Genomic DNA, 13,647 nt, shown 5'->3' with positions numbered 1-13,647 from the left:
CCCTGTGTACAATACTGCCCCTGTGCTATCATGTGCCACACCCCCCATGTACACTACTGCCCCTGTGCCACCAACCCGTGTACACTACTGTCCATGTGCCCTACCCCCCTTTGTACACTACTGCCCCTGTGCCCTTCCACTGTGTACACTACTGCCCCTGTGCCCTACTCCCCTGTGTACACTACTGCCCCTGTTCCCTACACCTGTGTACACTATTGCCCTTGTACCCTACCCCCGTGTACACTATTGCCCCTGTGCCCTACCCCCCTTGTACACTACTGCCCCTGTGCCATACCCCTGTGTACACTACTGCCCCTGTACCCTACCATGTGTACACTACTGCCCCTGTGCTATCCTGTGCCACACCCCCCATGTACACTACTGCCCCTGTGCCCTTCCACTGTGTACACTACTGCCCCTGTGCCCTACTCCCCTGTGTACACTACTGCCCCTGTTCCCTACACCCGTGTACACTATTGCCCTTGTACCCTACCCCCGTGTACACTATTGCCCCTGTGCCCTACCCCCCTTGTACACTACTGCCCCTGTGCCATACCCCTGTGTACACTACTGCCCCTGTACCCTACCATGTGTACACTACTGCCCCTGTGCTATCCTGTGCCACACCCCCCATGTACACTACTGCCCCTGTGCCCTATCCTCCTGTGTACACTACTGCCCCTGTGATATCATGTGCCACACCCCCCCATGTACACTACTGCCCCTGTGCCACCAACCCGTGTACACTACTGCCCATGTGCCCCCCCCCTTTGTACACTACTGCCCCTGTGCCCTACACCCCTGTGTACACTACTGCCCCTGTGCCCTACTCCCCTGTGTACACTACTGCCCCTGCACAGATCAGATCTGTGGGGGTCAGGCAGAGATGCATACGCTTGGTCTATGTCACTTGGGGGGTGTGTATGAATATTGGGGTGACCCATACAGTGGTATAATGTCCTCTCTCCCCTGCAGGAAGCTGCTTTCTGTGTCTCGTGGACGTAGTCCCTGTGAAGAATGAAGATGGCGCCGTCATCATGTTTATCCTAAACTTTGAGGTTGTAATGGAGAAAGATCTCCTTGGATCCCCGACTAAAAATTCCAATCACAGAGTCCAGTCGCACTGGTTCCCCCCAGGTACCTGTACATGGGTGTTATCTCACTGTATACTACCCTCTCCCCGTGTCCTGTATGACCCCCCCCCCCCCATATGCTGTTTATTACCCTCTCCCAATGTCCTGTTTATTACCCTCTCCCAGTGTTCTGTATACACCCCCTGTCACGGACCCACGTGGTCGCTCCTACAGATACATCAATCTGAGCAGCTCCGGACGTGACTGGGGTCCACTTTGGACACACAAGTCCCCTCTATGAGGTACGCTGCCACCAGCAGGCTTGATTTAGCGCTGTCAAATTTGCGCAAGGTACGCCTTGCTCGCACCTGACCACACAATACAGTATAAAACAAAGGTAACGCTGACCACACTTCTTTGGTGTACAGGTCCTAAGAACACAGAATCAGAAACTGGGAATATGTATTATTTATTCCTAGAAATACTACAGAGCTTTAGTGATAAAAATGGTTACAAGATATTACAATGATTGTTAATGGTACACACATGGATACAACTCAAATAAAATAGAAGGGGAAAAGGACAGAACTGTATCTTACACCCAAGTACTCATTCTGTAGTGGGGGGGGGGGGGGGGGGGGGGGGGGGGGGGGGATCTCCACATGAAATCCAGCTAGATGCTGTTCCCCCAAGAACTAAAATTTTGCTATAGGGAGAGAGATACCTGCAGGCTTCCTCATCATAGAAACATAGAATTTGACGGCAGATGAGAACCATTTGGCCCATCTAGTCTGCCCCTTTTTTACCCTTCAGGTAATCTCAACCCCTTTTAATCCTTATTTCTTTGTAAGGATATTCATATGCCTATCCCAAGCATGTTTACATTGTTCTACTGTCTTAGCCTCTACCACCTCTGATGGGAGGCTATTCCACTTATCTACTACTCTTTCTGTGAAGTAATTCTTCCTCACATTTCCCCTGAACCTACCTCCCTCCAGTGTCAGTGCATGTCCTCGTGTTCTATTACTTCTTTCCTTTGAAGAAAAATTTCCCTCCTGTACTATGTTAAAGCCCTTGATATATTTGAAAGTTTCTATCATGTCCCCCCTTTCCCTTCTCTGCTCTAAAGTATACATGTTAAGATCTTTTAGTCTATCCAGGTAAGTTTTGTGATGTAGGCCATGCACCATTTTAGTTGCCCTTCTTTGTACACTCTCCAATGTATTTATATCCTTCTGAAGATATGGTCTCCAGAACTGGACACAGTATTCCAGATGAGGTCGTACCAATGACCTATAAAGTGGCATTATTACGTCTTTCTTTCTGCTACGGATTCCTCTCCCTATGCCAACCAAGCATCTGACTAGCCTTCCTTATTGCTTTGTTACATTGCCTCCCTGCCTTTAAGTCACTTGAAATAGTGACTCCTAGATCCCTCTCTTCCTCAGTGGTTCCCATTATAGTGCCCTTGATACTATATTGAGCCCCCCCCCCCCCCCCCCCCCCCCCCCCCCTTCATCTAGTATTCTGGTCACGGAGTCAAAACAGTCAATGAGACTTGTTTGGCATGATCTCTCTGCAGTAAAACAATGCTGTTTTGGATCCTGTAAATTGTTTAATTTAAGATATTCCACTATTCTTTCTTTTAATAGTGTTTCCATTAATTTCCCTACTACTGATGTAAGGCTCACTGGTCTGTAGTTACTTGCTTCTTCTTTGCTTCCGCTTTTGTGCAGTGGAACTACATTTGCTCTTCTCCAGTCCTCTGGAACTGCACCTGTATCTAGTGACTGGTTGAATAAATCTGTTAATGGCGCTACCAACACATCTTTTAGTTCTTTTAGTATCCTTGGATGCAATCGGTCTGGCCCCATTGATTTATCCACTTTCAGTCTTGAAAGTTCTGTTAGGACTTTCTCCCTAGTAAATGTACTTCATCTCTCCCACCCTTGGGATTTTGATCATTTTCCTGCTGGACACCAGTGAATGTCCCTGGATAATGGATCTTTTACATGAAGAATTTGTCTGCTGTTTTCAAAAGTGATTGATACCCATTCCTTATTCAGTGAGATGCATAACAGGCTTCACTGAGATCTGCACTGGAGGAGGGAGACCATCTCTGACCTCTCTTCTGGACCATGGTTTATGAGGAGTCTCAGATCTTATCTGACATTCAACTTCAGAGGATTCTACAGATGGTCACTCTGAGGGAATACAGACCCAACCTCCCTGATCTCACACACAATAATAGCAGACATTATTTTACACACAATACCAGAAATACATTAATCTCACACATAATAATAACAGGAGGCATGCTTTATTCGATCTATCACCTGATTGGATTGCGACGCCCCCCCCCATGTCCTGTATACTACCGTGTCCTGTATTTTTCCAGCTCCCCCCATGGCCTGTATATTACACACTTCGCATGTCCTATTTGTTTCCACATTAACATGTCTTCCATATTTCATGTTAGAAGTAAGTGGTAGCAGTAGTATTAGTAGTATACATACCCCATAGCATACACAGTGTTGGGTACTAGAGCAGTGCTGAGTTCCTGTGTAGATCGTAAGTGGTAGCAGTAGTATTAGTAGTATATACCCCATAGCATACACAGTGTTGGGTACTAGAGCAGTTACTGAGTTCCTGTGTAGATAGTAGTAAGTGGTGGTAGCAGTAGTATTAGTAGTATACATACCCCATAGCATACACAGTGTTGGGTAGTAGATCAGTTACTGAGTTCCTGTGTAGATAGTAGTAAGTGGTGCTAGCAGTAGTATTAGTAGTATACATACCCCATAGCATACACAGTGTTGGGTACTAGAGCAGTACTGAGTTCCTGTGTAGATAGTAGTAAGTGGTAGCAGTAGTATTAGTAGTATACATACCCCATAGCATACACAGTGTTGGGTACTAGAGCAGTTACTGAGTTCCTGTGTAGATAGTAGTAAGTGGTAGCAGTAGTATTAGTAGTATACATACCCCATAGCATACACAGTGTTGGGTACTAGAGCAGTTACTGAGTTCCTGTGTAGATAGTAGTAAGTGGTAGCAGTAGTATTAGTAGTATACATACCCCATAGCATACACAGTGTTGGGTACTAGAGCAGTTACTGAGTTCCTGTGTAGATAGTAGTAAGTGGTAGCAGTAGTATTAGTAGTATACATACCCCATAGCATACACAGTGTTGGGTACTAAAGCAGTTACTGAGTTCCTGTGTAGATAGTAGTAAGTGGTAGCAGTAGTATTAGTAGTATATGTTCCCCATAGCATACACAGTGTTGGGTACTAGCGCAGTTACTGTGTTCCTGTGTAGATAGTAAGTGGTATCAGTAGTATTAGTAGTATACATACCCCATAGCATACACAGTGTTGGGTACTAGAGCAGTTACTGAGTTCCTGTATAGATAGTAGTAAGTGGTAGCAGTAGTATACATACCCCATAGCATACACAGTGTTGGGTATTAGAGCAGTTACTGAGTTCCTGTGTAGATAGTAAGTGGTAGCAGTAGTATTAGTAGTATACATACCCCATAGCATACACAGTGTTGGGTATTAGAGCAGTTACTGAGTTCCTGTGTAGACAGTAGTAAGTGGTAACAGTAGTATTAGTAGTATACATACCCCATAGCATACACAGTGTTGGGTACTAGAGCAGTTACTGAGTTCCTGTGTAGATAGTAGTAAGTGGTAGAAGTAGTATTAGTAGTATACATACCCTATAGCATACACAGTGTTGGGTACTAGAGCAGTTACTTAGTTCCTGTGTAGATAGTAGTAAGTGGTAGCAGTAGTATTAGTAGTATACATACCCCATAGCATACACAGTGTTGGGTACTAGAGCAGTTACTGTACTGAGTTCCTGTGTAGATAGTAGTAAGTGGTAGCAGTAGTATTAGTAGTATACATACCCCATAGCATACACAGTGTTGGGTACTAAAGCAGTTACTGTGTTCCTGTGTAGATAGTAGTAAGTGGTAGCAGTAGTATTAGTAGTATATGTACCCCATAGCATACACAGTGTTGGGTACTAGCGCAGTTACTGTGTTCCTGTGTAGATAGTAAGTGGTATCAGTAGTATTAGTAGTATACATACCCCATAGCATACACAGTGTTGGGTACTAGAGCAGTTACTGAGTTCCTGTATAGATAGTAGTAAGTGGTAGAAGTAGTATTAGTAGTATAAATACCCCATAGCATACACAGTGTTGGGTACTAGAGCAGTTACTGAGTTGCTGTGTAGATAGTAAGTGGTATCAGTAGTATACATACCCCATAGCATACACAGTGTTGGGTACTAGAGCAGTTACTGAGTTCCTGTGTAGATAGTAGTAAGTGGTAGCAGTAGTATTAGTAGTATATGTACCCCATAGCATACACAGTGTTGGGTACTAGAGCAGTACTGAGTTGCTGTGTAGATAGTAAGAGGTAGCAGTAGTATTAGTAGTATATGTACCCCATAGCATATACAGTGTTGGGTACTAGAGCAGTTACTGAGTTGCTGTGTATATAGTAAGTGGTATCAGTAGTATTAGTAGTATACATACCCCATAGCATACACAGTGTTGGGTACTAGAGCAGTTACTGAGTTCCTGTGTAGATAGTAAGTGGTAGCAGTAGTATTAGTAGTATACATACCCCATAGCATACACAGTGTTGGGTACTAGAGCAGTACTGAGTTCCTGTATAGATAGTAAGTGGTAGCAGTAGTATCAGTAGTATACATACCCCATAGCATACACAGTGTTGGGTACTAGAGCAGTTACTGAGTTCCTGTGTAGATAGTAGTAAGTGGTAGCAGTAGTATTAGTAGTATACATACCCCATAGCATACACCGTGTTGGGTACTAGAGCAGTACTGAGTTCCTGTATAGATAGTAAGTGGTAGCAGTAGTATCAGTAGTATACATACCCCATAGCATACACAGTGTTGGGTACTAGAGCAGTTACTGAGTTCCTGTGTAGATAGTAGTAAGTGGTATCAGTAGTATTAGTAGTATACATACCCCATAGCATACACAGTGTTGGGTACTAGAGCAGTTACTGAGTTGCTGTGTAGATAGTAGTAAGTGGTAGCAGTAGTATTAGTAGTATACATACCCCATAGCATACACAGTGTTGGGTACTAGAGCAGTTACTGAGTTCCTGTGTAGATAGTAAGTGGTAGCAGTATTATTAGTAGTATACATACCCCATAGCATACACAGTGTTGGGTACTAGAGCAGTTACTGAGTTCCTGTGTAGATAGTTGTAAGTGGTAGCAGTAGTATTAGTAGTATACATACCCCATAGCATACACAGTGTTGGGTACTAGAGCAGTTACTGAGTTTCTGTGTAGATAGTAGTAAGTGGTAGCAGTAGTATTAGTAGTATACATACCCCATAGCATACACAGTGTTTGGTACTAGAGCAGTTACTGAGTTCCTGTGTAGATAGTAGTAAGTGGTAGCAGTAGTATACATACCCCATAGCATACACAGTGTTGGGTACTAGAGCAGTACTGAGTTCCTGTGTAGATAGTAGTAAGTGGTAGCAGTAGTATTAGTAGTATACATACCCCATAGCATACACAGTGTTTGGTACTAGAGCTGTTACTGAGTTCCTGTGTAGATAGTAAGTGGTAGCAGTAGTATTAGTAGTATACATACCCCATAGCATACACAGTGTTGGGTACTAGAGCCGTTACTGAGTTCCTGTGTAGATAGTAGTAAGTGGTAGCAGTAGTATTAGTAGTAAACATACCCCATAGCATACACAGTGTTGGGTACTAGAGCTGTACTGAGTTCCTGTGTAGATAGTAGTAAGTGGTAGCAGTAGTATTAGTAGTATACATTCCCCATAGCATACACAGTGTTGGGTACTAGAGCAGTTACTGAGTTCCTGTGTAGATAGTAGTAAGTGGTAGCAGTAGTATTAGTAGTATACATACCTCATAGCATACACAGTGTTGGGTACTAGAGCAGTTACTGAGTTCCTGTGTAGATAGTAGTAAGTGGTAGCAGTAGTATTAGTAGTATACATACCCCATAGCATACACAGTGTTGGGTACTAGAGCAGTACTGAGTTCCTGTGTAGATAGTAGTAAGTGGTAGCAGTAGTATTAGTAGTATACATACCCCATAGCATACACAGTGTTGGGTACTAGAGCAGTTACTGAGTTCCTGTGTAGATAGTAGTAAGTGGTAGCAGTAGTATTAGTAGTATACATACCCCATAGCATACACAGTGTTGGGTACTAGAGCAGTTACTGAGTTCCTGTGTAGATAGTAAGTGGTAGCAGTAGTATTAGTAGTATACATACCCCATAGCATACACAGTGTTGGGTACTAGAGCAGTACTGAGTTCCTGTGTAGATAGTAAGTGGTAGCAGTAGTATTAGTAGTATACATACCCCATAGCATACACAGTGTTGGGTACTTGAGCAGTACTGAGTTCCTGTGTAGATAGTAGTAAGTGGTAGCAGTAGTATTAGTAGTATACATACCCCATAGCATACACAGTGTTTGGTACTAGAGCTGTTACTGAGTTCCTGTGTAGATAGTAAGTGGTAGCAGTAGTATTAGTAGTATACGTACCCCATAGCATACACCGTGTTGGGTACTAGAGCCGTTACTGAGTTCCTGTGTAGATAGTAAGTGGTAGCAGTAGTATTAGTAGTATACATACCCCATAGCATACACAGTGTTGGGTACTAGAGCAGTTACTGAGTTCCTGTGTAGATAGTAAGTGGTAGCAGAAGTATACATACCCCATAGCATACACAGTGTTGGGTACTAGAGCAGTTACTGAGTTCCTGTGTAGATAGTAAGTGGTAGCAGTAGTATTAGTAGTATACATACCCCATAGCATACACAGTGTGGGGTACTAGAGCAGTTACTGAGTTCCTGTGTAGATAGTAGTAAGTGGTAGCAGTAGTATTAGTAGTTTACATACCCCATAGCATATACAGTGTTTGGTACTAGAGCTGTTACTGAGTTCCTGTGTAGATAGTAAGTGGTAGCAGTAGTATTAGTAGTATACATACCCCATAGCATACACCGTGTTGGGTACTAGAGCTGTTACTGAGTTCCTGTGTAGATAGTAAGTGGTAGCAGTAGTATTAGTAGTATACATACCCCATAGCATACACAGTGTTGGGTACTAGAGCAGTTACGGAGTTCCTGTGTAGATAGTAGTAAGTGGTAGCAGTAGTATACATACCCCATAGCATACACAGTGTTGGGTACTAGAGCCGTTACTGAGTTCCTGTGTAGATAGTAAGTGGTAGCAGTAGTATTAGTAGTATACATACCCCATAGCATACACAGTGTTGGGTACTAGAGCAGTTACTGAGTTCCTGTGTAGATAGTAAGTGGTAGCAGTAGTATTAGTAGTATATATACCCCATAACATACACAGTGTTGGGTACTAGAGCAGTTACTGAGTTCCTGTGTAGATAGTAAGTGGTAGCAGTAGTATTAGTAGTATACATACCCCATAGCATACACAGTGTTGGGTACTAGAGCAGTTACTGAGTTCCTGTGTAGATAGTAGTAAGTGGTAGCAGTAGTATTAGTAGTATACATACCCCATAGCATACACAGTGTTGGGTACTAGAGCAGTTACTGAGTTCCTGTGTAGATAGTAGTAAGTGGTAGCAGTAGTATTAGTAGTATACATACCCCATAGCATACACAGTGTTGGGTACTAGAGCAGTTACTGAGTTCCTGTGTAGATAGTAGTAAGTGGTAGCAGTAGTATTAGTAGTATACATACCCCATAGCATACACAGTGTTGGGTACTAGAGCAGTACTGAGTTCCTGTGTAGATAGTAGTAAGTGGTAGCAGTAGTATTAGTAGTATACATACCCCATAGCATACACAGTGTTGGGTACTAGAGCAGTTACTGAGTTCTGGTGTAGATAGTAAGTGGTAGCAGTAGTATTAGTAGTATACATACCCCATAGCATACACAGTGTTTGGTACTAGAGCAGTACTGAGTTCCTGTGTAGATAGTAAGTGGTAGCAGTAGTATTAGTAGTATACATACCCCATAGCATACACCGTGTTGGGTACTAGAGCTGTTACTGAGTTCCTGTGTAGATAGTAAGTGGTAGCAGTAGTATTAGTAGTATACATACCCCATAGCATACACAGTGTTGGGTACTAGAGCAGTTACTGAGTTCCTGTGTAGATAGTAAGTGGTAGCAGTAGTATACATACCCCATAGCATACACAGTGTTGGGTACTAGAGCAGTTACTGAGTTCCTGTGTAGATAGTAGTAAGTGGTAGCAGTAGTATTAGTAGTATACATACCCCATAGCATACACAGTGTTGGGTACTAGAGCAGTTACTGAGTTCCTGTGTAGATAGTAGTAAGTGGTATCAGTAGTATTAGTAGTATACATACCCCATAGCATACACAGTGTTGGGTACTAGAGCAGTTACTGAGTTCCTGTGTAGATAGTAGTAAGTGGTAGCAGTAGTATTAGTAGTATACATACCCCATAGCATACACAGTGTTGGGTACAAGAGCAGTTACTGAGTTCCTGTGTAGATAGTAAGTGGTAGCAGTAGTATTAGTAGTATACATACCCCATAGCATACACAGTGTTGGGTACTAGAGCAGTTACTGAGTTCCTGTGTAGATAGTAAGTGGTAGCAGTAGTATTAGTAGTATACATACCCCATAGCATACACAGTGTTGGGTACTAGAGCAGTTACTGAGTTCCTGTGTAGATAGTAAGTGGTAGCAGTAGTATTAGTAGTATACATACCCCATAGCATACACAGTGTTGGGTACTAGAGCAGTTACTGAGTTCCTGTGTAGATAGTAGTAAGTGGTAGCAGTAGTATTAGTAGTATACATACCCCATAGCATACACAGTGTTGGGTACTAGAGCAGTTACTGAGTTCCTGTGTAGATAGTAGTAAGTGGTAGCAGTAGTATTAGTAGTATACATACCCCATAGCATACACAGTGTTGGGTACTAGAGCAGTACTGAGTTCCTGTGTAGATAGTAGTAAGTGGTAGCAGTAGTATTAGTAATATACATACCCCATAGCATACACAGTGTTGGGTACTAGAGCTGTTACTGAGTTCCTGTATATATAGTAAGTGGTAGCAGTAGTATTAGTAGTATACATACCCCATAGCATACACAGTGTTGGGTACTAGAGCTGTACTGAGTTCCTGTGTAGATAGTAGTAAGTGGTAGCAGTAGTATTAGTAGTATACATACCCCATAGCATACACAGTGTTGGGTACTAGAGCAGTTACTGAGTTCCTGTATATATAGTAAGTGGTAGCAGTAGTATTAGTAGTATACATACCCCATAGCATACACAGTGTTGGGTACTAGAGCAGTTACTGAGTTCCTGTGTAGATAGTAAGTGGTAGTATTAGTAGTATTAGTAGTATACATACCCCATAGCATACACCGTGTTGGGTACTAGAGCAGTTACTGAGTTCCTGTGTAGATAGTAGTAAGTGGTAGCAGTAGTATTAGTAGTATACATACCCCATAGCATACACAGTGTTGGGTACTAGAGCAGTACTGAGTTCCTGTATATATAGTAAGTGGTAGCAGTAGTATTAGTAGTATACATACCCCATAGCATACACAGTGTTGGGTACTAGAGCAGTTACTGAGTTCCTGTGTAGATAGTAAGTGGTAGTATTAGTAGTATTAGTAGTATACATACCCCATAGCATACACCGTGTTGGGTACTAGAGCAGTTACTGAGTTCCTGTGTAGATAGTAGTAAGTGGTAGCAGTAGTATTAGTAGTATACATACCCCATAGCATACACAGTGTTGGGTACTAGAGCAGTTACTGAATTCCTGTGTAGATAGTAGTAAGTGGTAGCAGTAGTATTAGTAGTATACATACCCCATAGCATACACAGTGTTGGGTACTAGAGCAGTTACTGAGTTCCTGTGTAGATAGTAAGTGGTAGTATTAGTAGTATTAGTAGTATACATACCCCATAGCATACACAGTGTTGGGTACTAGAGCAGTTACTGAATTCCTGTGTAGATAGTAGTAAGTGGTAGCAGTAGTATTAGTAGTATACATACCCCATAGCATACACAGTGTTGGGTACTAGAGCAGTTACTGAGTTCCTGTGTAGATAGTAAGTGGTAGTATTAGTAGTATTAGTAGTATACATACCCCATAGCATACACCGTGTTGGGTACTAGAGCAGTTACTGAGTTCCTGTGTAGATAGTAAGTGGTATCAGTAGTATACATACCCCATAGCATACACAGTGTTGGGTACTAGAGCAGTTACTGAGTTCCTGTGTAGATAGTAAGTGGTAGTATTAGTAGTATTAGTAGTATACATACCCCATAGCATACACCGTGTTGGGTACTAGAGCAGTTACTGAGTTCCTGTGTAGATAGTAGTAAGTGGTAGCAGTAGTATTAGTAGTATACATACCCCATAGCATACACAGTGTTGGGTACTAGAGCTGTTACTGAGTTCCTGTGTAGATAGTAAGTGGTAGCAGTAGTATTAGTAGTATACATACCCCATAGCATACACAGTGTTGGGTACTAGAGCTGTACTGAGTTCCTGTGTAGATAGTAAGTGGTAGCAGTAGTATTAGTAGTATACATACCCCATAGCATACACAGTGTTGGGTACTAGAGCAGTTACTGAGTTCCTGTGTAGATAGTAAGTTGTAGTATTAGTAGTATACATACCCCCATAGCATACACAGTGTTGGGTACTAGAGCTGTACTGAGTTCCTGTGTAGATAGTAGTAAGTGGTAGCAGTAGTATTAGTAGTATACATACCCCATAGCATACACAGTGTTGGGTACTAGAGCAGTTACTGAGTTCCTGTATATATAGTAAGTGGTAGCAGTAGTATTAGTAGTATACATACCCCATAGCATACACAGTGTTGGGTACCAGAGCAGTACTGAGTTCCTGTGTAGATAGTAAGTGGTAGTATTAGTAGTATTAGTAGTATACATACCCCATAGCATACACAGTGTTTGGTACTAGGGCAGGTACTGAGGTCCTGTGTAGATAGTAAGTGGTAGCAGTAGTATTAGTAGTATACATACCCCATAGCATACACAGTGTTGGGTACTAGAGCAGTTACTGAGTTCCGGTGTAGATAGTAAGTGGTAGTATTAGTAGTATACATACCCCATAGCATACACAGTGTTGGGTACTAGAGCAGTTACTGAGTTCCTGTGTAGATAGTAGTAAGTGGTAGCAGTAGTATTAGTAGTATACATACCCCTTAGCATACACAGTGTTGGGTACTAAAGCAGTACTGAGTTCCTGTGTAGATAGTAGTAAGTGGTAGCAGTAGTATTAGTAGTATACATACCCCATAGCATACACAGTGTTGGGTACTAGAGCAGTACTGAGTTCCTGTGTAGATAGTAGTAAGTGGTAGCAGTAGTATTAGTAGTATACATACCCCATAGCATACACAGTGTTGGGTACTAGAGCAGTTACTGAGTTCCTGTGTAGATAGTAGTAAGTGGTAGCAGTAGTATTAGTAGTATACATACCCCATAGCATACACAGTGTTGTGTACTAGAGCAGTTACTGAGTTCCTGTGTAGATAGTAGTAAGTGGTAGCAGTAGTATTAGTAGTATACATACCCCATAGCATACACAGTGTTGGGTACCAGAGCAGTTACTGAGTTCCTGTGTAGATAGTAGTAAGTGGTAGCAGTAGTATTAGTAGTATACATACCCCATAGCATACACAGTGTTGGGTACTAGAGCAGTTACTGAGTTCCTGTGTAGATAGTAGTAAGTGGTAGCAGTAGTATTAGTAGTATACATACCCCATAGCATACACAGTGTTGGGTACTAGAGCAGTTACTGAGTTCCTGTGTAGATAGTAGTAAGTGGTAGCAGTAGTATTAGTAGTATACATACCCCATAGCATACACAGTGTTGGGTACAAGAGCAGTTACTGAGTTCCTGTGTAGATAGTAAGTGGTAGCAGTAGTATTAGTAGTATACATACCCCATAGCATACACAGTGTTGGGTACTAGAGCAGTTACTGAGTTCCTGTGTAGATAGTAAGTGGTAGCAGTAGTATTAGTAGTATACATACCCCATAGCATACACAGTGTTGGGTACTAGAGCAGTAACTGAGTTCCTGTGTAGATAGTAAGTGGTAGCAGTAGTATTAGTAGTATACATACCCCATAGCATACACCGTGTTGGGTACTAGAGCTGTTACTGAGTTCCTGTGTAGATAGTAAGTGGTAGCAGTAGTATTAGTAGTATACATACCCCATAGCATACACAGTGTTGGGTACTAGAGCAGTTACTGAGTTGCTGTGTAGATAGTAGTAAGTGGTAGCAGTAGTATTAGTAGTATACATACCCCATAGCATACAGTGTTGGGTACTAGAGCAGTTACTGAGTTCCTGTGTAGATAGTAGTAAGTGGTAGCAGTAGTATTAGTAGTATACATACCCCATAGCATACACAGTGTTGGGTACTAGAGCAGTTACTGAGTTCCTGTGTAGATAGTAGTAAGTGGTAGCAGTAGTATTAGTAGTATACATACCCCATAGCATACACAGTGTTGGGTACTAGAG

At 42.2% G+C, this 13,647-nt stretch overlaps 1 protein-coding gene across 4 annotated transcripts in view; it reads left to right on the top strand.

Moving 5' to 3' along the window:
- KCNH2 (potassium voltage-gated channel subfamily H member 2) overlaps nucleotides 1-13,647 on the top strand; it is a 412,853-nt gene that overhangs the window by 94,218 nt on the left and 304,988 nt on the right. For all 4 annotated transcript variants that reach the window (XR_014474764.1, XM_083186551.1, XM_083186552.1 and 1 more), the window contains one exon: nucleotides 976-1,137. Coding sequence is in view for 3 of the 4 variants with exons in the window: in XM_083186551.1 (XP_083042677.1) it covers nucleotides 976-1,137 (162 nt within the window). In the remaining variant the exon portion in view is untranslated. The remainder of the gene's footprint in view (nucleotides 1-975; nucleotides 1,138-13,647) is intronic.

Source organism: Crinia signifera, chromosome 5, assembly GCF_055691185.1.
Source record: "Crinia signifera chromosome 5, ASM5569118v1, whole genome shotgun sequence".
In the NCBI taxonomy this organism is placed as follows: domain Eukaryota; kingdom Metazoa; phylum Chordata; class Amphibia; order Anura; family Myobatrachidae; genus Crinia; species Crinia signifera.
The sequence above is the reverse complement of the archived record's forward strand: the minus strand, read 5'-3'. Positions and strand labels throughout refer to the sequence as shown.